The sequence below is a fragment of the Mustela lutreola genome, chromosome 18 (assembly GCF_030435805.1).
Source record: "Mustela lutreola isolate mMusLut2 chromosome 18, mMusLut2.pri, whole genome shotgun sequence".
Classification (NCBI taxonomy): Eukaryota; Metazoa; Chordata; class Mammalia; order Carnivora; family Mustelidae; genus Mustela; species Mustela lutreola.
In genome coordinates, this window is record NC_081307.1 from 41,000,849 (window position 1) to 41,023,531 (window position 22,683).

At 64.1% G+C, this 22,683-nt stretch overlaps 2 protein-coding genes across 7 annotated transcripts; one reads left to right on the plus strand and one right to left on the minus strand.

Annotated features, from left to right (window-relative positions):
- Positions 1-550: 550 nt before the first annotated feature.
- Positions 551-19,936, minus strand: CLN8 (CLN8 transmembrane ER and ERGIC protein). 6 transcript variants are annotated; one of them, XM_059155824.1, is made up of 4 exons: positions 19,922-19,936; positions 19,458-19,598; positions 8,570-9,196; positions 551-2,378 (listed from the first exon to the last, which is right to left on the minus strand). In XM_059155824.1, exons 3-4 carry the CDS (start codon positions 9,110-9,112, stop codon positions 2,055-2,057), a joined length of 867 nt encoding a protein of 288 aa, XP_059011807.1. In that variant the 5' UTR covers positions 9,113-9,196; positions 19,458-19,598; positions 19,922-19,936; the 3' UTR covers positions 551-2,054. The 6 variants fall into 6 exon arrangements, with proteins under 6 accessions (XP_059011807.1, XP_059011805.1, XP_059011806.1 ...); XM_059155822.1 differs by lacking the exon at positions 19,922-19,936 and having other exon boundaries at positions 19,458-19,828; XM_059155823.1 differs by lacking the exons at positions 19,458-19,598; positions 19,922-19,936 and adding an exon at positions 15,498-15,567.
- Positions 15,689-22,467, plus strand: LOC131820398 (collagen alpha-1(I) chain-like). The gene is made up of 3 exons (XM_059155973.1): positions 15,689-16,405; positions 20,600-22,069; positions 22,159-22,467. Exons 1-3 carry the CDS (start codon positions 15,689-15,691, stop codon positions 22,465-22,467), a joined length of 2,496 nt encoding a protein of 831 aa, XP_059011956.1.
- Positions 22,468-22,683: the final 216 nt, after the last annotated feature.

A 22,683-nucleotide genomic window follows, 5' to 3' on the forward strand; every position in this document is an offset into this window, starting at 1 on the left:
GCAGCCCCGGGAAGGCATGGCCAGTCCCTGCGCAGTGAAGGCACGCGGTCCTCCATCCACTGGGTTCAGACGCCTCTTTCTACACAGACAGGCCGCTTCTGTGCCCCTCACAGCGTCCCCGGCCGGAGGGAGCACTGACGTGGTGGGGGGGGGGGGGGCGAGCTGCTGAGCTCCCTGGCCTCGCCCTGCGCGAGAACGGCACCTCTGCGAAGACGCAGGGCGTGAAGGAGGAACCGGGCAAGGTCCGAGTCCTCATGCGGGTCAGACAGAAACGAAGGGGCCCCGGGGCGCTCAGTGGGTGATGCATCTGCCTCCGGCTCAGGTCAGGATCTCGGGCTCCCTGCTCGGCGGGGACCCTACTTCTTCTCCCTCTGCCCTCCCCTGCTCATGTGAGCTCTCGGTCAAATAAATAAAATCTTTTTAAGAAAAAAAGCTAAATTCTTCGAACCGTAACCCAAATTTTGAGCCGAGACGGAGCATCGGTCTGCATCCCCCGACACAGGAGACCTGCGCAGATGCGGACGGTATCGAGAGACAAGAACGGACATCCTTTCGAGTCTATAAACTTAAGTTACTTTATTACACCTCCGTCCCGTCAGGAAACACCAGTGACACCAGCTCCGCGAGACAGCGCGTGACCGCGGGCAGCAGGAGCGCGGGCCTTCCCGGCAGTCTCTGCGGGGATGTGGCGCGCCGGGCACTGATGGGCCCCACGGCACGTCTTACAACAGATAAATAGGTATTGCACATCTTGACCGAAGCCTGGTCCGAGACTCGAGGCAGCAGCACTGAGGTCACGGCCCTGTGAGCTGTGGGTCCCGGGTGAGCGCAGGTCAGGCATCCCCACGACCAATAAACATGTGGTTTTTGCAAACTTGTCTAAGGGACTTTTGATAAAAAATAAATTTTTAATTACACAGTCATGGCCAGAACGAGATGCGTGTGTGGGTCCCCCACACGTCAGGAGCTGCAGTGGCCCCACCTTCCTAACGTCTACACTGTGGCTTCGCAGACCTACTCTGTGCCTGTTCATGGCCTGACGGACACTCACTAGGGGCCGCCCCCCCAGAAGGAGGCGCTGCCGCGGGGACACAGGTGTCTGGGAAAGGCAGAGAGGCTGGCAAGCTCTACAAGTGGGGTGTCCATGTCTCCCCACAAGGGTGCCAAGCTGCTGTAACTGCCACCGGGCATGGACAAGGCGGCAGCCTCGGGACCCACACCTCCACGGGGAGCCGGGCCGCCAGCCTTGCCGTCCGGCCCTCAGCGCACAGCAGAAGGCGATGGCTGCCGGCCTGGACACCCCCAGAAGCCAGCCACAGAAACACCAGCCACAGAACCCACCGGCAACTCAGTCTATTTCAGACGGTTCTCCGGTCCAGACAGACCTGATGACCGCACACCTCCCTTGCTTTGCCAAGTGAGCCACAGAGCGTGAATGAACACGCACTTCCTGTGCTCCTACAGATGGCCTGACCTGCAGGCCTCGCAGTCACCCACGCACGCCGTCGGGCTGGATCCGGTCCCAGGTGGAGGGCCCTGCCCGTGGTCTCCGCGTGCTCTCACCCCGACACGCGTGTGCACGGCGGGCCGCACGCTTCACGCAGGGCGCGCTGACGAGAGGCACCAACAGGACACCCTACTGGCCCGGGGCAGGTCTCTCCAGCTAAGAGGGACACCATGACTGGACAGGACCTATGACACGCTGACCGTGGGACCAGAAAGACCACACTGGCGGCCACAGCACCACGGACGGGAGCCCGTGGCCCGGCCTTCACCCCCCCACCCCTCCTCAGTGCTGCTCAGGGCCCCGCCACGGCAGGCGTGCAGGAACAGACCACAGCAGACAACCGAGTCGTAACAGCGAAATCCCGCCCCCAGAGGCAAACCGTGGCTTCCAGAACACGCGGTGGCCGTGTGGAAATTTACACGCACGCCACAGTGGCTCGGACCTGGAAACCGTGCTGGGCTCGGAGTGTGTGTCTGGGGGACCGTGTGGGGGGCGCCGGCGGGCCTGGGGGCAGGAGCTGCAGCGCGCTGCCATCTGGGCCCTGAGGCTACTGACCCTTCTTGGGTGGCACCTGGCCATTGGCCCCGGCAGGCCGGCCACTCTTCGGTGCGGGCTGCGCGAAGTTCCAGTCCACGGGGTGCAGCAGCTGCTGAGTCTTCTTGTGGGTCCAGTAGGGGTTGATGACGAGCGTGAGCAGGCTGAGCCCGGCCAGGAAGAGCGCCAAGTGCGGCCGGTGGAGGCTGCCGAGCAGCCCGTCCCAGTGGCGCAGGCACACCCACCACATGTGGTAGGTCAGCACCATGCGGCAGTGGAACATGTGCACCATCAGCCACTGGTTCAGCCTCCAGAGCAGCGAGTCTGACCAGCCGGCCTGTGGACAGAGCACACGCCGGTCAGTGGTCCCTGCGGCCCCGCACGTCCCGCGCATGCGTGCCCTCCTCTCCCGGGGGTTCCCGGAGGACGGAGCCGCCTGTGTGGATGCACGGACGGTGGAGCTCTTCCACCCCCTTCCGCTGTCCCTCGCATGAGCAGCGTCCAGTCTTCTCTCCAGTCTCCCCGCGGAGTCCACATGTAACCCTGACCACGCACACCGACCAACGAGCTCCCACAGCACCACAGCCGGGGAGGAAGACACATGTGTCCGAGTTTCTCCCCAGGGGCCCATGGACAGAGGCAGACGCAGACTTTCCCTGAAACAATTAAATTTACACTCAACTAGTTTCCAAGAGTCGTAGCCAAAACTGAACAGAGAACTTGACGATGGCCCGTAAGATAGCGGATACCAAGGTGGGACCTCACCAGCACCAGGACAGCCGGGCACCGGGACAGCTGGGCACCGGGACAGTCACGCCCGGTGCCACGCAGCACATTCCAGCACCCCTCAGACCTCCCACAAAGCAGCCTCTCCAGCCTAGTCTCTGCTGATCCCAAAGTACAAAACCTCCCCCAGGAGCTCCGTGCTGCAGGTGGCCCCCGGGGGGGCGGGCAGCGTGTTTTTTGCAGAAGGAGCTCTGAGCGGCCACAGGGCAGGGCCTCGGGAAAGGCGCATCTGCCAAGTCTGAAGGGGCGCAGATAACGGAGGCCCGAAGAGGCGGTTTTTGAACAACAGGACGGAGTCCTGACCTCTCACGGCACGAAAATGCATCCACGCGGCTCTGACCCGGGAAAACTAGAATCCATGGGCCTGATGACTCGGGAAAAATAAACTAATAAAAACAGAAACTCCCCTGTTGTCTGAAATACAGTGAACTTACCCAAAAATAACTGCACAAAACCTGCGAGCGGTCCACTACGTCAGAGCAGACGTGCCTGTGCGTGTTTTCCAGTCGGCGGACGCCTCGTCCGTGCGACACCCCAGAGGCACCCTGCCCACTCCGGCAGAGTGTGAACCCCAGAAGGACGGGAAGCGAGGACCGGAGGGCCCACAGAAAGGCCCGCGGAGGCTCCCACAGTGTGCTCCCTCTCCGGGCACGGGTTCTCGGGCCCCCGCGGGCAGCCCGCCGCGGAGTCCGCATGGATGGACACAGCTGTGCTCACAGCCGCCACCTTCAGACCCTGCGGGCGGCGTTTCGCATGATCACCAAGTACTTCGCTTGCCCCAACCCCGTGTGTGGTGCCACTTAAGGGGGACCAGAGCCACGCGCTTCCCGCGGACCCTGCTCTGCGGGAGCGATAAACACGCAGGAGTCAGGGCCAAGGCACACATCCAGAACAAGTGTGGCCCCTCCACAACGAAGGGACAGGGAAGAAGCTGAGACCTGGAGATCTGTGTTCATCAGTCCTGACGGCCACATGACAGGAGGACTAAACCAAATGTGTCTGCCGACTGGTCTGTAAGATCAGAGGGCGAGGCTACGGTTCTCCGGGGCTCCTGTCTGAAGGAGAAGCCACGACGGCCGTCAGCCCCCCAGCAGCAGGAACCAGGTGCCCCAGCACTCCAGCGTGCCCCAGTCTGGTGACAAACAGTGCGGGCGGAACCTGCCAAGTAGCCCCACCCCAGGTCCACAGGCGGCGACGGACAGCACCCAGCACTGGCAGGAGCGCACTGTTCACGTGCCCTCCTCTGGCACCCACGGGTGGCACCGGCTGTAGCCTGGATGCACACAGGTGGGGCTCCAAGCGCGTGCACGGGCTCTGCTCACCTGTGCGAGCTCCACTGGACTTGGCTGCACTGTTTCCCACAGGAACAAAGCACACGTCGGCCCCGCACGGACCGCACCTGCAGAGCTCGGTCCATCGCCCGCACCTCCTCCCCTGTGCCCGCTGCGGGCACAGCACTTGCTTCCTCCCGGTGAGAGTGTATCTTCTGTGCGACTGCACAAGGAGACCAGAGGTACACGCTGCTCTAGCACAGAGATGCAGAAGGTTTGACGTTTCCCAGGTCAGATCGCTCCGTGGGAGAGAGGAGGCTTCACGTATGCAAACTCTGGGGACGCGGACAGAGCGCGCCTCGAGGCCACCTCCCATCACTCCTCCATCACATTGAGCAGCGCCGACTCCGTCCCCCGCCGCCGTTCCCCCCAGATTCACAGAACAAAGGCCTCTTCTCCGTTACCCCCGTCCCTGCTGAAGTGGCCTTCTTAAATTACGAACGTTCATACTGCAAATACAAACTTGTCCGCATACAGCAATGAAGTTCCGAAAGCTCAGAGCTTGAAAACTGAGCCTTCTTCAGCGTGACTCGGGCATCCTCAGCTCGTGTCCCGTGTTACCACGTGCTCTGAGCAGGGACAGGGCCAAGTCACCGGTGACGGCCCATACAGAGCCTGCTGGGTGCAGCTCTGGCTCCCGGGGCTAGCGTCCCTTAGCACATGTGCCCAGACACCGACTCGACCCCACTCACAGCACGGCCGTCCTCTGTGGGCGAATGTTATCCCGAGGTTCGAGTCCTGGGCCCTTCGTTCATTGACTCTAACCTTCCAGAATCAGTCAAGAAGGAAATGCGGAGAACAAAGCCCCGCTGGAGGAGAACCGGTGGTGTTTGCTGTCTCCACGCCTGCCCTTTGCTATCTCAGCAAATCAGACCTGACGGTCCGGAGACTCCTGAACCTGGGAGCCCGACTGCGCACGACTCTGGCAGCTTCAGAAAAAGCTTAAAATGATTTCAAGGCTGTCGGCCCCACTAATTTCCATGTAACAGGAGGGAAACCTCAACAAGAAGCAGCACATCTAGAAACCTGCCTTAAGCTGCCCCAACTTGGGGTGCAGCTCTGGGGTTGGGGCCCACTGGCGAGGCAGAGTCAGTACCGTGAGGGTGTTGGGCAGCGAGCGCGGAGATCCCTGCGCCCACCCTGACAGACAGCGCCCGGCAAGCTGTGCAGACAGCAGACAAGTCCCAAACCCAGTCTCTCTCCCGTGCCCACCCGCCACGGGAGTCTGCCTTCATCCCGGGGATGCCGAGGACCAGAGGCTGGTGGCCATGTGTCCTAGGCAGAGTACGTACAAGTCTGGAGAGGTATCTGTGAAACCATTCAACGCTGATCACCAGTAGGGACCGGCAAAAGACACGGAGATTTTTTCTTTCTCTTTTAAGACGTTCCTTCCAAAAATGACAAGAATTCCATATAACTAATCGTCCATTTTCTTGAACATGCGCGTTACATCGCAGGCCCGTCTAAGACGCAGGTCCCTGCTGACCACGACGGTCCAGCCCACCCCTGCGAGCGGGCCGCACGGGGGCAGATGGGCCAGGACCGAAGGACCACAGACTGTCTGTCCGGCACGGCCCCCGGCCACAGCCGACCACAGCGCTGGTGCTGTGCTCATGGCCAGAGAACACAGGGAAGTCACAACCCCTGCTCTCCGTCCTCGGGAAGCCCCTCTCCGTGGGCACGACACCCACAGGGAGAGAACTGAAAGCCGCAGGGCATGGGCAGGACACGCTAGAGGTTCCCGAGTCACGGCATCTTATTGCAACGACCCACTGCTGGACCGGTAGCCTCCACGGTCACTCAGAGGTTGGCTGGCTTGGCTTCCGCTCCATTTACGATTTCCAACCTTCCCCCAACCTTCACAGCCCAAGGACCTCCACCATCCCCAAACCCCACATTCTGACGCTCTCTGCAGGGGCTCCACGGAGCGGCGGCTGCAGCTCCCAGGACACGTGCCCGGGTTTGCGGGCGAGCCCCGGCACCCCCTACTGCCCGTGCTGCCCGGCCTGCCCACTCGCCGCGGTCCCTGTGCTCGCACGTCCTCTTGCGGCACCGGGCAGAGCCCGGGGAGGCCAGACACCAGCCCCGTGCCCTGCAAGCGTCTGCCGCGTGGGAGGGGTCCACCCGCAGACACGGTAATTCACTCCGACGGTCCCGAACCGCCTACCCCAGGGGACCTGAAGGCTCCAAGGAGTCTTCCCACTTCTCGGTTTTCTCCTGAAGCTCATCATGGCTTTACGGACTGCTCAGGGACCTGACCCATCTGCCGGTGCCGGCATCAGACATCTGCTCAAGGAAAAGCAGTATTTCACGTTTCATACAAAATGCCCTGTGAACAGTGAGCCGAGAAAGACGGCAAGAAACTGTGCTGAACAAAGAACGCTCGAGTCTTGCCTGGGCATTCTGATATCAAAACAGGATCAAGACTGGACGCAGGACCCACACAGGTTCTGAGAATGCGCTTTCAGAAACAAACAGGCCACAGATGCCGCACAGCGGAGGGTGTGACGGCCCGACGCCTGGGGTCGTAACACAGCACCTCATCCGGAGACACAGCGCCACGCGGCACACGAGCAGGGACAGACGCCGGGAGACGCTCCGGCTCGGCACAAAACCCTCCCGCACCCCAACTTTCCTGGGGGCTTGCGGAGGACTGGCCTCGGTCCGGCCGGTCCTGGAGTTCTGACGGGTCTGGCAGGGTCCAGCTGCCCCAGCCCACGGGAAAAGAGGCAGTGGCTGGGCTGGCAGACCCTGCGGCCTCCGCCCCCCACTCCAGCTGCACACGGAGGGGGCACATGGCCCGGTGGCCCACAATCCCCCAGGAGGGACAGAGCCAGTAGAGCGCCCAGGACTTTCAGCCGGGCTGAGCAGCGGGGTCGGGTCTGCATGAGGACAGTATGCGGAGCCTGAGCGACAGGCCGCCTTTGTCTGATCCACAGACAGCTACGGCCTCGGGCAAGCACAGACTCGGGCCAAGGTCCACCTCCAGTACCTGACCCCAAGGGACTGGGCGTAGACGTATCTGACGGAGAAGGACGCGTAACTGTCAGGAAGATACAGGTCACTGAAGTCACGAGAATGGCGCAGGAACAAAACGAGTTCAGCAGAGACAGAAGATGCTTTAAACAAATTATTAAAAAAGTCCCAAAAGGAAATCAAGAAGCTGAGAACACAGGAACTGAAAATTTTACTAAAAGGCTCACCGACATGAGCCCCAGTTCAACGCCGTGTACCGAAGTCACAATGGCGCTCTCTGCGGAAACAGGAGAAACCATTCGAAATCCACAGGAAGCCGCAGAAAACCACAAACGGTCACCAGAGCCTTGAGAGCGAGCACATGGAGGCAGCACAGGTCCTGAGTTCGAACTGTACGACACAGCCGCTCCGACGGCACGGCGCTGGCAGGGACACGGGCTCCGAGGCCGGGGCCCGAAGAAAGTCCACTACGGACACACAGCTCGTCCGCCACGAAGGGGCCACGAACCTACAACAGGGAAAGGACCGTCCCTCCGACGGGTGGTGCTGGGAACCCTGGGCCTGTGCCGCACCAGACGCTCCAGTCAGGACGGGCCGAAAGCTCACGCGAAGCCCGAACACTAGCAGTCCCGGAAGGAGACAGGGACAGAGCTCCACGACGCTGGTCTGGGCAACGACTGCCCGGGCACGACCCCAAGGGCACGGGCGAGAGAGACGAGTAAACTCGGACCTTGTGGAGCTGAAAGGCACCCGCAGACCACGTGAGCAGAACACGCGCTCTCCATCGCAGGAAAAGGACTACAGGGCGCGAGGGCACGGAAACCTCTGGTTTGAACAAGGCGCGAGGCCACGGACAGTTTGGAGACACATGCACGGCCCACAGCCGCATGGAAGTGTCCGAGGGCACCGATCACCAGGGAGAAGCAAACAGAAGCCACCAGGGGCCCGAATCCATGACACGCAGGAGACCAGGGCGGGCGAGCGCGCAGGCGTCGCAGGCAGGCAGAGGACAGCCAGGGGCAGCATCTCAGAACCACCCCACCACCCGGTCATCCCACTTCCGAGCGCTCTCCCCAAACAACACCTGCCTCCAGGACCTCGAGGAGCGGCGAATGCCTCCGCATCTCACAGCAGTACTATTCGCCACGGCTAAGACGCGCCCCCAACCCGGGTCCCCGCAGCAGATGCACGGACACACCACATGGCTGCCCGGGCCGGGTGCGAGGGAGGCGGGGGACACGGACCCCCGGGCAGGGCTGGGAGCCTGTGAGATCCACAGCGATCACAGCGAGGGACACAGAGTTCAGCCAGGAGGAGCTCCCCACGGACTCCGACACTGCGGCTCAGTCTGGGGTGACCGCGGAGCGCAGCGTCCACGGAACTGTCGTCCAGGCACGCCACAGGCCAGACCCCGCGAAGCGCCGGGAATGCTCACCTTTAAGAGCATCCAGGACACACAGGTGAAGGGGGTGCTGGCCTCCAGCAGCAGCGTGATCATCGCCAGGTAGTGGCCGGCTCCCAGGTTCACCACGGAGCCCAGAAAGCCAAGGAAGGCGAAGAGATGGTGGACGGCCAGAAACAAGTCAAACGTGCGGAAGAGCGCGTTGGACAGGTGAACCGCCACATTCTCGAAGAAGAAGAAGCCAGTGGCCGTGGCGATGTGGAACCAGCACCAGTTCTGCTGGCCACGGGCCTTGTCGGCGTGCAGCACGGGGTCCACCAGCAGGGCCCACAGGCCCGCCGCCGTGCTCTGAACGCCAAACACGGCGCGCGTGGCCGCCAGGTCCCAGAAGACCTTCTCTCGGGCCGCCAGAGTGCGGTACGTGGCGTTCAGGGAGGATGAGAGCCGGTGACAGACCACGAAGACACCCAGGTAGAAGGCGAAGCCGGCGACCGCCAGCGTGGCGCGGACCTTCCAGGAGGTGTAGTCCAGGTCGAAGACGCTCTCTGCCGTTCCCCCCTCGCTCCCAGGAGTCATCGTGCTCGCGGAGTCTCCCGTGGGCGTCGCGGGAACACAGTGTCAGCGTGGGGGCCTCGGTGGTCCGCATGAACTCACGGACACCTGTGAAAAGGACAGGTCACTGCACACGGACGAGGCAGGAGCGAGCCCACAGCCCCCTCCAGCGTGACCGACATGCCGCTGTCGTGAAGACTTCCACACCCTCCTCCCCGTGACTGAAGGCACACAGACCCCACAAGAGAACCCTGCCGGGGGCCCTGCACGAGGCCGGAAGCGGAGCCCACAGCAGGCACCATCCCGGACCCGACCGCGGGCCGACCCAGGGTCACGCCACACTCCCCGGGGGTGACACGCATTCAGTCACGTGGCTGCTGTTAACGCAGCAGCTTCCTGGCCGGGGTCATCGGCAGTCTGGAGGGCTGCTAGCGCCTATGGTGCCGGCAGGGGCATGGCCACGCGCCACAGCCCTGCGTCCCACGGGCTGGCCTCCCATGCCCGGGGACCACGGCAGGTGCTCACAGACGCTCCACCACGAGCACAGCCCTTACCATAACCCCAGGAGAGCCTGCGCCCCTGCCCTCGTCTGCTGACCTGCCACCCAGCCCCAAGTCCACCCTTGGTCCCCCGTGGGAAGCACGCGGGGCCCAGATCAGAGGGGCGAGGGCGGCCGCGCACGCCCATCCGTGGACCGCAGGAAGGACCGCAGAAACTGCTCTCCCCAGGGCTTGGAGCCGGGTTCCCACCCTGGACCACATCACCGCCAGGGCCACACGCAGCTCTCCAATTCAAGTAACTCCACTTCATCCGTAAAAACACGAACGGGGGGCACGTGACCCAAGGGCTGTGGGTAGAGATTATCACTGCCCTGTTTCCAGACTCCTACTCTCCGACAATGGCTGCCTACGGGAAGAGAAAATACCACAGACACGCTCACTAATCAAGAAATATGTTCAACGGAAAATGCTGCTGACTATTCTCTGCAACAACGTAAAAACACAAGTTCATTCTTTCAACGCCCAGAAGCACGAACTATTTCCTCTCACAACCAACCGACTTCCCGTCCCCACGCAGCTTCGACCAAACTTGGAGATAACGTGAAAAGGAACCTCAAACCCGATTTCTGGGAGCGCTACGAAGTGTCCTGCCTCCGTGTTAGAAGACACTGTTGTACGGGTGACACTAGTTACGAAGACAGAACGGACCCCAAGTTGCCCCTGGAAGAACGTCGCGCAGGTCTGTGTTCCCGGCGCTTTCAGGACCCCGCGCCGCACCCGCTCCCCGCTCCTGCCCTACTGAGGCTTCTGCTTCCTTGGAAGCCCGTCTCCCTTATTACTTCGGGGCTTCTGCTCCTCCTGGGGCCCTACCTCAGAGTCCATCACCTGCCCCACCCGTCAGCCCCTTGCAGATCTCAGCATCCGGGCCGCTTCTCCAGAAGCCCTCTCAGACCAGAGCAAGTGCCACAGACCACCCACCCTCCGGCCCCCCACCACTGTATCTAGACACGTGCCCTGACCTCTGCTGCTGGGACCCCAACCTCCCCCAGACCAGCAGCTCTCAGAGCCCAGAGCCGTGCCACCTGTCCATCTCTGCACCCGCACCGCCTGAGCCAGCACTCAGCACACAGGATGAGCTCAGGAAGCACTCACTGAACATGGGCACAGATTTCAAATTACGCTTACCAGTCAAATTTACCTAAGTTTGGACACATTTTGTTCGTACAAGTGCGAACGCCAGAGTCTCGAGTCGTCCAAACAAGCTCCCTATATCGGACTTTCAGAGAGGGGACCCCAGGATCAGGGGCTCACCAAGGGGCCTCAGAGGCCTGGTCTGCAGGCTCCCCCTGGGGCCCCCAGCTCTGCAGGGGCTTCCCGCATGGGGCATTTCCCCGGGTAGCCGAGGGCTGTCCCCCACACCTGGTGAATGATAAGCAGGCTTGCAGGGGAATCGGGCTGCCCACAGCGCAGCCATGACTCTGACCTCGGGAGACACCATGCTGAGCAGAGCCTAGAGCCACAAGCATTAGACCAGCTGTCGATCTGTGACTATTCAGCAAAAAGCAACAAAACGGCTCTTTTGCCCACGTGGTCACCATGACGAGTCAGGATGCAGAGAGTACTAGCTCACTTAACCCAAACTGCAAAGGAACCATTTCTAACCACTGAACGCCTGGATTTGATAATGCTCCTAGATTCAAAGGCCAAAGTCAAGGAAGTGTTTGTTTTCCTATTTCTCAGTGAACGCGACCTCTGAAGTAGGCTCTCCGGGAGCAGGGGTCTGATTCGGGAAGAAAAGACGAGACCACACTCATTCGCTGACTCTACACAGGCTGGCGAGAGCCCTTGGCTCTTGGTACCTGTGCACAGGTATGTGCACGTCTCTCCCCATGGATGTTCTGACATCTCAAAACCTCCCTGCTGGGGACACTGCCCGCCCAGGCCCAGCCCACTCTTAGGGAACAGCAAAGCAGGGAACGGACCCTCCAGAGCCTGGCCTCCCCACCCTCACCACGCCAGGCGCAGCACCCTCTGCCCAGCCTCCCACCGTCCGCGCCAGGAGCAGCGTTCCTCTGCCTAGATCAGCCCAGGCTGCCACCCCCAGCCCCCGAAGCCACCGAAACTGCTCAAAGCAGCCCGTCCCGAATCATTCGCCCTGTCCTGCCTGCCCATCCCGTGGAAACCCCACCGAAGGTCATGGTCTCGGTCCTCCCCTGCCTCCGGACCCAGTGCTTCCCCTGGCGGGGCCCAGCATGGGGGTGGCCTGGCGAGCCTTCCTCTCTAGGACCCACGAGCATGCTGACCGTGGTTTCCCGGAGCCTCTGCTCCCTGCCCTCCTGCAGCTGCACCTGCCCCATAGGAGCACCCAGAACAATCTGGTTCTGCAGTATATCGCCGGCTCACCCACGAGAGTGCGGACTATGACATTTACAGGCGCCGAGCCGCTTCTGGCCAGCCATCTCCAGGGCTCAGGAGCACAGTGACCAGCATAAAGCTGCCCTGGCAGAACCGTCAACTGCGAAAATACGGACTCTACCCACAACTGCTTCGTGCACTTTTCCCCAAGTCAGTCACAAGATCTGGGCTACAGTTCCTACTTCGCCACGATTGCATCAATGTGCTTTTAGCCAAGTCATCGAACTCCTGGGGCGCCTCGGCCTTGAAAGCGGAGGGGCCCCGTGACTCCAGGACTCAGTCTTGCCCCAGCGCAAGTGGCCAGGACAGGCGTTATTCAGGGAGCTCTGGGTCAGGAGTGAGGGACTCGGGGGGGCCAGGGCCCGAGGAACATAAACAGTGGGTTCTGATCTTGGTTCCCCTACTCAGGCGCTAAGAAAACAAGTTTCACAACCGTCGTGGGCCCCGGTTTCTGATGAGAACAAGAAGTGTACACAGGAATGCAGGACAGCGGGACGGGGCTCACTAACACAAGGCGCCTGTCACGTGCCGGGCACACCACACTAGGTCATTTAGTTTTTGTTTCCGGTTTCCACAGCGAGCCCACGCCCAGCCCCCTTGTTCTGAACTGGATCGGCCCCTGTCAGGGACCTCGGAGCTCCGGTCCCTGTGGCACGCAGGTCACCAGCATAGGCTCTGCCAAGGGCCGGAGTCTCCCCTGCCTGTGCCACACGCCCGGGACGGCACCTCCAGACTCTGCCTCCACTGCCCTGGAGTGACGGTCTGCGTGGCCGGGTGCCTGCGGCAGGCGCAGAGCCACTGTGCTGGCATGGTCTCTAGTCCCCATCTGGTCACAGAAACCGTGGACTTGGCAGTGGGATGGGTTAGTATCTTCCTTCTCCCAAACCAGGCTGGCGGAACCTGTGTCCCATGTGCCTGAGCGGTTTGACATGTGAGCAGATACAATTAAATCGCATTATCCTGCTGGAGAGAAACCCTGGAAGCAGGCCCGTGAGTCCCTGCTCCCCACCCAGCAGCACGGGGACAGGAGGGGACCCGATGCTCAGGGAGGGGAGCCCCTGTGCACCATCCTGGGCGGCTACGGGGCAGATGGCCGCCAGCCACCCACGAAGGCTCCTGAGTGCTTAGGATGAGGCTGGAGCACAGGCTCGTTCCTGCGGCCACACGTGCTCGAGTCCCTAACAGTGTGACCCTGAGGCAAGGATGGGAGGCACAGGGCTCAGGGAGAGGCGCACATAAAGCAGGCCCTGGGCGGCGCAAGCACTGCTCTGGGCAATGGGGACTGGGCAAGGGCTCGGGAACCCAGGAAAAGCCTCGCTCCGAAGGGCACACGGCGCACCTGCGGCTGGCGGCCAGGTCTGCGGGCCTCCTGGACAGCGTCCTGGGACGGTCTCGGGTGTAAGCACAGAGCCGCAGACAGGCCGGAGCTGGCACAGACACAGCAGTGAGAGAAACTGCTCACCAACACCCCCGTTCTCATCCCCACGCCAGCTCCAAACCTGACCTCACGGGCTCCGACACAGCTGCCACATGGTGTCTCCCAGCAGCGGGTGCTGGAGTAGCCTCACCCAGCACCACGGGTGTCTCGGGGCCTGCTGAGCCGGGCCGGGAGGCTCCAGTGAGGGGAGCCACCAAGTGACCATGGCCGGGTCGAGGGTCACAGGCACCTGCAGGGACTCAGTTGGGGCAGCAAGTCGGCCTCCCCGAGCCCTGGGGAGGTACCACCATCCCTGCCACAGTGTCGCAACGCTACCCGAATCCCTGCACCTGCCAGACCGGCCAAGCTCTGTTCCAGAAAGGCGGCGCAGACAGGGGGGACAGAGAGGCATTCCTCCTCTTATCTCCTATTGGCCTGCCAGCCGGACCACAACCCCCTGACGGCATCCCCCAGATGGCACAGGGGACACCGGGTTACGCTGTACTGCTGCTGCGTGCCCACCCCCGAGGTCGGAGGGCTTCTCACGTGGCCTGGAGTGCAGGCGTCGTCACAGCTCGGAGTCACTGCTCCCTCCCGGGCACCCCAGGAGGCCCAGTGGCTCACACTCAGCCCTTCTTCTCCGTGAAAGGCTCTGGGGCCCGGGCACTCCCGCTCTGCCTCTCCGTGGTGGGCGAGCGGCAGCTGGAGGCCCAGGCTCCCGGAGGGCTGCGAGTCCCACTCCCGACTCTCTGCGGGCCTTCGCCGTCTTTGTGAAAAATCTACCTACAAACCACGTCAGTGGATCAAGCTGACGCATTGCATGGAACCAGGCATTTTAAAAAAGAATTCCCGAGTGGGAGTTCCAGGGCTGTGGCGACCCGGCGGCCGCGACCAGGACCCCAGCAGCTCCATCGGACACCCACGGACAAGGTCACGGAGGACCAAAGCTATGCCACGGACACCAGCGTTTTCCTATCTGACTGCGATAACTGAAACTTGGGAATGAAGTAAAAAAGATGAAAGAAGTTGCACGCTCTCCTGTCCACCCGAGGATCACCGGACCTCGCGAGAGGGGACGGTCACTGCCCCCTGCGGACCGGCCATGTCCGCCGGCGGGGGCCGAGGACACCAAGGGGCGGTCATCTCCCTCTCGCCAGGGAGCAGGAGCCCGTGCAAAGGCTGCGGTTCACCCGCACCCTCGAACCCCACGAGCTGACCCCGGCCTCCCCCCCCCTTCGCCGGCCGGACTGGCCTGGTCTCCCCGCGGGGTCCACGTTCCGGAGACCGAAGTAATGACGCGGGCTCCGAGTCGGGCTCCGGGTTCGTGCGGCGTTAGGTCTGCAGCATGTGGAGCTGGGCCGGCCGCGGGCAGAACGGAGACTCGCGGACCCGGGAGCCCGCAGGGCTGTGGAAGCCCGGACGGGAGTCTGGGACCGCACGGCGGCTCGGGCGCGGGCCTGCTCGGGCGCAGCGGCCGCTGTAGCACCGCAGTCCACGGCTCCTCCCACTCTGCCCACGGAGGGTCGGGCTCGCCCCGCCTCGCCCCTGCGGCGCTCCTTCCCGCCGGCCGGACTCGGTTTCCCCGCGAATCAGCCCGACGGGACGGAGCCTTCGCTCTGGCCCCGGACCCGGCCCCGCCCCGCGGCTCCGCTCCCCGCACGGCCCCGGCTCAGGCGCGGCCTCCAGGGTCGGCGGGGCTCAGCCGGACCCCGCACGGGCAGGGCCCGAACCGCTCCCAGAAGGCGCCTCCCGACCCAGCGCGGACCGCACGGAGCGCCCTGCAGCGAGGCACCGGCTCCCCGCACGGCTCCCCGCACGGCTCCCCGCACGGCTCCCCGCACGGCTCCCCGCACCGCTCCCCGCACCGCTCCCCGCACGCGGGGTTCCCTCCCGCCGCAGGACTCACTCGCGACCCGCGCGGCTGCAGCTCGGCCCGCCGCGTCCCCGCTCCCAGGCCAAGCCGGGGCCGGGCTCAGGCGCGCACCCACAGCGCAGCACCGGATCGCAGCACCGGCCCGCCCCGCCCTCCCTGACCCGCGGCCCCGCGACCCCGCGACCCGCTCGGCCCCGCACTCACCCGCCGCCGCCGCCGCCGTCACGACCCGGCCGCAAACAAGACTGCGCAGGCGCAGCTCCGCTGGGCGGGGCCTATGGCGGGGCCGGGCGGAACCACGCGCGGGGGGGGGGGGCGGGGCCGGGAGAAGGTCGCGGACCGGAAGTGCGGCCCCCGCCGGGCCTCCCGCCCTCTCCGGCGTGGGCCGGGCCGGGATGACCCGGGGAGGGGGGAGCCCGAGCGGACCGCGCGGAGCCCCCGCCGGAACCCCGGACCCCACGGAGCCCCAGCGCGACTCGGGCAGCGCCGCGGTGCGGCCGCGGGTTGCCGCCCGGGCTGCCCTGCGCGCGCCGACGGCCGACCGTCCGTCCGTCCGTCCGTCCGGCGGGAGCGCCCCGGTGCGGCCCGGCTCGCGTCCTCTGGGGGTCGTGTCCCCGGACGCCGCGCGGAGGAGCGACGCCGTCCGTCCCCGCGGGGTCCGCACAGCTTCGCGGGGCACCGGCGTGTCGGCCCGAGCGCGGCCGGCGGTAGCCGCGGGGACACGGGCCGCAGCCGCGGGGACACGGGCGCAGCCGCGGGGACACGGGCCGCGCCGCGCACCTGCTCCGGAAGGCGCGGCGGGAACGGCCAGCCGGGCGCAGAGCTCTGGGGCGCGGCGTCACCTCCGCGGTCAGGAGACCCCAGACGGAGACCTCGAGGGGAGCCAAGTGTGCGGCCCCGGCCCGCCCCGATTTCGTTCACGGTTCGCTGTACAGGGACGAGCCCCCAAGACAGGGTCCGGGGCTCGGAACGGGGGATTTGGCTCCGGAGAGCCGGGAGCAGCCGCGCCTGCAAGACTCCGGGCTCCGCAGGGACACAGACCCGCGCTGCACAAGTCGGTGCCCCCGGAACCTCAGTGCCCTGACCTGCACACAGAAACGCGGTCGCAGCTGGTGGGGGGCTGACTCATGGGCCAGGGGCTCGCTGTACCTTACAGCAGGGCCCTCAGCCCTGAAAACCCCCCCGCGGAAACCTTTTCTCTCTTTCCTGGCTTAACTCCGCAGATACTTTGTATTGTATATGCTTATCTTAGCTCTTTGTTATTTTCTGTGTCTTCTGACCAACATGTGACCTGCATGAAGGGGGACTTGGTTCTGTCCCCTCCGACCCCCAGCACTTGAGGAAGCACAAGGAACAAGCATGCTGCGCTCCGCCGCAGTCGTTGAAGCCTAGCGCCCTAGTGCCGAGGCCGAGGTCGAGGTCGGGCCTAAAAAGCAGCCGCAGGCGGGGCTCGGTCAGCGGAGCATCTGCTTTCAGCTCGGGTCACGGTCCCAGAGTCTTGGGATGGACCCCGCACCGGGCTCTGCTCCGGGGGAAGCCTGCCTCCCCTCTCCCTGCCACTCCCCCTGCTTGTGCTCTCTCTCTCCCTCCCTGACAAATAAATAAAATCTTTTAAAAAAAATTGAAAAGAGGCAGGTAAAGCTGGTAATAAATAACCAGGTGGAGCCAAGAGACTGAATAAGATGCAGCCTGATTTCTGCACAGGCACAACCCACGGGACTCTCCTCCCACGGGGCCCCCGTGTGTCCAGCCGGTCCGTCACCTCCTCCCTCCCACGGAGATGACAACAGATGTACAGGGTGAGGCACCGGGCAAGGGCTTTCTGAAATGGTTCACCTGGGCCCCGTGAGTCTGGCACATTCTCAGGGGCTCGTAGGCGGACGGGCATGTCTCCTCGGTAAGAAAACCAGGGCTCAGCACGGGTGAGGCCGAGGAACTTGTCTAACTACCCTCCGCAGCGAAACAACGCTGAGCTGTGAAACAGGAGGCAATGAAGTGTTTGGAGGCGACAGAAATGTGCTCTTTGGGGAGGGGCTACGGTTGCAAGGTTCCCTTTCTGTTCGGGTCGTATAAGCAATACAGGCTTGGTCAAGGAAAAGACAGATTTTTAAAAGACATCAGCAGACGGCGGCTGAGCTCTCTCTCCTCCTGCCCATCAGCAGCAGCTGGGATGGCCGCGTTCTCACGGGCAGAAGTTCCCTGCTTTAGATCCAAGGGCTTCTCACTGGGGAACTCGGTTAGCTGCGCAGGAGACAGATTCCAAATAGGAATTAAAGCGTCGGAACCTGGTTCATGATCTGCAGACAACAGACCCCCCCCCCCCCCAAACAGGAGTCTCACGACATCAGTCCTTCCAGGGGTAGGTGCCCGCCCCAGCTCCGTGGAGCTGCTCCCAGCGGGCTCTCCTGGGGGTCCTCTAACCCCGAGTCTCGGATCTAGGGCTCTGCCCTGGATGGTCAGTCGTGCTGAGCATCCCCCCGCCTGGCTGCTGTCACCCTGGCCTGCTTCTGCAAGAATGCTGTTGGGCGGGTCTGGCAAGAGAGGCCTGGCCTTGGTGTTGCCCAGCAGCCAGCGCCTGGACACACAGCCGCTTGTGCCCGCCCCCCGCAAAGCCCACCACAGAGACACCCTACTTACAGTGCTAGTTTCCTGAATAAAATCCATGTCAGCATTTTTAAATAAGTGTTATGGATAATATTTTCTAATAAATATGGCAAAATGAAAGCATTTTAGAAAGAAAAAACGTTTGTCCAAGAAAACTGCATCTTGCTGGAATCACTCCTGCTTCAATGAGTACTCTCTGTGTCCGCCTCTTTGTTCTGAGAAGCGTGATTTTGAACCACAAGCCACGGTGCCTGAGGCTCACATCTAGGGTTTTCCGAGGGCTCGGAACCTGGCTCCCCTGCCTCCGCTGCTGGTGTGACCTTGGAAGGTCCGAGTAATGTCTCTGAGCCACCGATGTGAAAAGCTGAGACTGGTCTCAAGTCTCTTGGAACATCAAGACACTCTGCCGAGTGCCTGTTGGCTAAGCCAGGGCAGGGCTCTCTGTGGAAAATGATGACCTGTGACCTAACGACGGTCACCCCGGGGCACAAGAATCTTTCCGTCAAACAGATGACCGCAACAGCCAATGTTTTAAAAAAAGAAAATACCTTGATAAAGATTATGTTTGTTCAAGGGCCAGGAGGCTAGGTTGTGCTTGAGGGCCTATCCAAGCAGGCCACGGTCTGCCCCACCTCTCCTGGGGGACATCCGGCAAGGTGGGCACCTTCCGTGTTCACAGCTGGTGAGGTGGGGGGAGGGGGCCCGGAGACGCTGCCACCGTCCCATGGGCACGGATCGGCAACAAGGAACAGGACAGCGCCATAGTGCAGCCCCACAGAGAGCCTAGTCCAGCCCAGGGCACCGCCTCTAGTCACACGCTCAGTCCCGAGGCAGAGAGGCTGCCTTCTCGCCCAAGCCGGTCTGGCCGGTTCTGGCGTGGCTTCAGAACGTCCTCGGGGGCCTGGAGAATGTGGGGCGCTCTGAGAAATGTGTAAGTCCCGTCGGCGGAGAGGTAGAAGCCCTTGGATTTCGTTACGCTCAGATACTAGTTACCGGACAAATTTACGTGCTCAAAACTTGCCCCCTCTACCCCCGACACAAAGTGTAATGTGACGTGGAAATCAAATTCAGGGCACACCTGGGCGGCCCGGTTGGCTGAGCAGCGTCTGAGTCTTGCTTTCAGCACAGGTCATGATCCCAGGGTCATGAAATTGAGCCCCACACCTGCTCCCGCTCTCTCTTCCCCAAATAAGTAAATCTTTAAAAATGAAATCACGTATCGAGGCATATAAAAGAAAATAGAGATTCAGTGTGTTTAAAAAGGCGGGTAGAGGGCCCCTGCGAGGCTCAGTCGGTGAGGCGTCTGTCTTCAGCTCAGGTCATGATCCCAGGATCCTGGGACTGTCCTGGGATGGAGGCCCCCACCGGGCTCTCTGCTCAGCAGGGATCCTGTGTCTCCCTCTCCCTCTGCCTCTCCCCTTGCTTTTGCTCTGTTTCTCTCAGATAAAATCTTTAAAAAATAAAATTAAATTAAAAACAAAAGCGCAAGTAGAACATGACGAGGTTGGCGAACCCACCAAGGGGGCTGGTGGGTGAACTTGTCCGACGAGGAGAACTTACCTGAGAGTTTCCCTTCCAGTCTAGCTCCCCGGCAGCTGCGCCGAGCCCAGACGGAGAGGCAGGAGGGACGTCCAGCAGAAACGTCCAGCGGCGATCAGGGAACACCCCTCGGACTGCGGTTTCTTCCCTCCTTGGAAGGAACTGAACCAAGGCCAAGGCGAGGGAGCCAGCCCCAGCACTGCCCTGCTCTGCCCTGCTCTGCCCTGCTCTGCCCTGCTCGTGGAGGAGCCGCAGGGGCCAGGGGACTTCTTGCTCGCTGGTCAGGGCGCTGAGTCCTCACCGGACCAAAACAGAGCCTCTCTGATCATCCTAGTGACCTGGCAGGCACGCGCAGGACAAAGCAGGCCTGAGTCACCCAACAGGAAGAGGGCGGAGCGGAGGACTGTGGGCTCCCGCCGGCTCAGGAAGCCCATCGTCACAGCCCCCGGCGGCTGGGCGGGTCTGTGACCTGAGAGAGGCCTTACCAGCCGCAGGTGCCCCCGCACGCTGACCTGCCCCTCCCCCCACGCCGGTCAGCTGGTCACGAGTGCAAACGAGGTTGCTTTATTCTGTTTCCCTCGGAGAAGACCATCTGCTCATTCCTGCCAATAGAGGTCAGCCACAAGGTCAGTTAGCTCCGGCTCGCAGGCGTCTGAGAGCGGAGGTCTCGTTAGGACAGGATCCACTCGAAGAGATCACAGACGCCCAGACACCGGGGACTGACCTCGGGACAGCCGCCCTGGTAGAGATCCCCGAGTCCGCATACAAGCGTCTGTCGTCTGTCAGGGCGCAGGTGTCCGGAGCCCGCTGGCGAGTGAGCGTGACCGCTCCTGTCGCACTGGACACAGCCCCAAAGGGGCAGACACGCCGTCTACACCGCACCACGTTCTCAAGGGAGCCAGGCAGCTCGCGAGGCAGCCGCTCCCTCCGAGTCACGTGTGCGTGCGGGTCCGGGTCGCGCTGTCCAGTCCGGGACAGGACGCGGTGGCTCCGGGGGCGGACCGCAGCCCCACCCGCCACGGCCCCGCGCGGCTCCCCGCTGGGCTCGAGCCCCGCTCAGGGCGACGCCAACCTCCGACAGCCGCGCCGCCCAGGGCCCCCGAAACGGCCCGAACCCGCTGGTCCCGCGTGGGCTCGCCGTTCCCCGCACCCTCCGCCCGCAGTCCCCGCTGCGGCCCCGGGACGGCCCAGACCTGCGGCTCCGGGGCTCCCCCCGCACGACCGTCGTCGCGAGGCCGCGTGTCTCCGACCGGGGCGTCTTGGAGCAGAGTCCGTCGGCTACACCGGCCCTTGCCGAGGAGCGACCCGGGGCGCGTGCCGGCGCAGGCCTGACCCGCAGAGAAACGGACGCCGGACGCCGCGCAGGAGCGAGCAGTCCGGGCGGCGCCACCGCAGAAGGGCCGCGGCCGCTGTCCGGGGCCGCCGCTCGGCCGCAGGCAGGACGTCCGGGGTCGCGCGTCCTTCGCGACGGGTGGTCCGCGCCTCGTCAGCGCCGCCGCGGGGGACGACACCGCGCGCCGCAGCCTCCGCCGCCCGCGCCCTCCTGCGCGTCCCTGGCCCGGCCCGCGGCGCCGGGCGGAGAAGGACCTGGGCAGCTGCCCGCGCCGCGCGGCCCCGAGTCCCCGCCGCGCTTCCCGCTCGCGGCCCAGGCCTGGCTCGGGCGCGGCGCGGGGACCCGGCGGAGCTGCGCGCCCGGAGCGAGCCCTTCCCGGGCGCCCGCGTCCGTTTTCCCGCGGACGCGACGGAGCCGGGTGGACGCGGGTCGCTGCGCCTCCGCGTCCTTCCGCCTCCCGCAGCCGCAGCCGCGCGGGCCGACGCGCCCGAACTCACGCGCCCGAGAGCCGAGCCGAGGCCGGGAGCGGGGCCGCCGGAGTCCCCGCGCCGGGACGGTCTCGCCCCGGCCCCGCAGGCGCCCACGCTGTCCCCGCGACGCTCGGGCGGCGTCTGCGGCCACGCGGGTCCGGAAGGCGGGACACCGGGGGGCGCCGGCGGCCCATCTCCGCAGTCGCGGCTGGGGGTGGCGGGAAGCCGGGGTCCCGCGAGCTGACCTCAGCCCGACGTGTGGCCTGACCCCGGGTCGAGGCGGTTTCCCTGTCGGCGCGCGCTCGGCTCCTCGGGGAATCCGAGTGGACCCGCCTCGGAGGACCGCGGGCCCCACGGGCGCGACCAGCCGCGAGAGGAGGCTGCGGCGCGCGCTCCGCCTGACGAGGGCGCAGAGTCTCCCCCGAGGGCGCCGGGCCGAGTCCGCCGAGCCCCGACTCTGGATCGCGCCCGCGCTGGTCGGGGCCGGGCGCGCCCACTGGGGCCATCACAGTGAGGACGAAGCCGAGGAACCAGTCCCGCCAACAGCTTCCAGCGCCGGGGACCTGGGACCGCGGAGCCGAGACCCCGCGCAGGGCGTGTCCAGGTCCCCACGGAAGACTAGGCCGCGCACCGGGCCGCAGACCCGCTTCTCCGTCGGGAGCTCCCGGCTGGGGGCTGCGCGGCCCCTCCTGCCCGAGCCCGAGCGCGTTGTGACCACGGGCGGCCGCGGTCCGGGCGCCCCAGCCGGCCCCAGGGCCGCTTCCCACGCGCGAGGCGCCGCACCGCAGCCCCCGCGCTGCCCCGTGGGTCTCCCGCGACTCGGGGGGACGGTCAGGCTCGCACGCGGAGCGCGGCCCTTGGGACAGCCCGGCCCTAACAGGCGCCGCCAGGGGCGGGAAGGATCTTCGTTTCCCCGAAGGTCGCGCGGTGTCCGCGTGTCTCCGCTGCGGGCCAGCGCGGGAGCCGGTCAGCCACAACCCGGGAGCGCGGTGAGCGTCGGCCGGACGCGCCGGTCCTCCCGGCCCAGACAGACTCGGAGCACCTGGTTCCCCAACGAAGCCTGGCTGCGGGGAGCCCCGAGGCCCGTCCTGTGGGGCTGGGCATGTCGCCGCCGTCTCTGTCTGGCACTCGGCGTGTCCACGGCGATTTTGGGAAGAGACGTCACATCCTGTCTGGCATTAGCGGGGACGCAGAAGATGATGCGGGGAGCATGCAGGCTGCCCTTTAGGTGGGCACGGGGCTGGCCCACGTGGCTGGTCGGTGCAGCTCGGGGGTCTGGGGGTTGTGGGGGCAGGACGAGAGGTTCTCCTTCAGGCCGGTCAGTCTGCGCTCTAGCTGTGGGGTCAGCCTCAGGATGCAGGGCCTGAGAACCAGCACTGTGGGCATGGGGGTCCCTAAGGCACTGCGCGTCCACTCCACAAGCAGTCACCCAACGCCCACTGTG

Excerpts from the sequence above, each read along its gene's own strand:
- CLN8 (XM_059155824.1), bottom strand. The coding sequence starts at position 9,112 with ATGACTCCTGGGAGCGAGGGGGGAACGGCAGAGAGCGTCTTCGACCTG. Across the intron at positions 2,379-8,569 it reads TGTCCTGGATGCTCTTAAAG|GCCGGCTGGTCAGACTCGCT; the intron begins GTGAGCATTCCC and ends CTCTGTCCACAG.
- LOC131820398 (XM_059155973.1), top strand. The coding sequence starts at position 15,689 with ATGACCCGGGGAGGGGGGAGCCCGAGCGGACCGCGCGGAGCCCCCGCC. Across the intron at positions 16,406-20,599 it reads CAGAAACGCGGTCGCAGCTG|TCCCCGCTGCGGCCCCGGGA; the intron begins GTGGGGGGCTGA and ends CTCCGCCCGCAG. Across the intron at positions 22,070-22,158 it reads TCCCGCGACTCGGGGGGACG|GTCGCGCGGTGTCCGCGTGT; the intron begins GTCAGGCTCGCA and ends GTTTCCCCGAAG.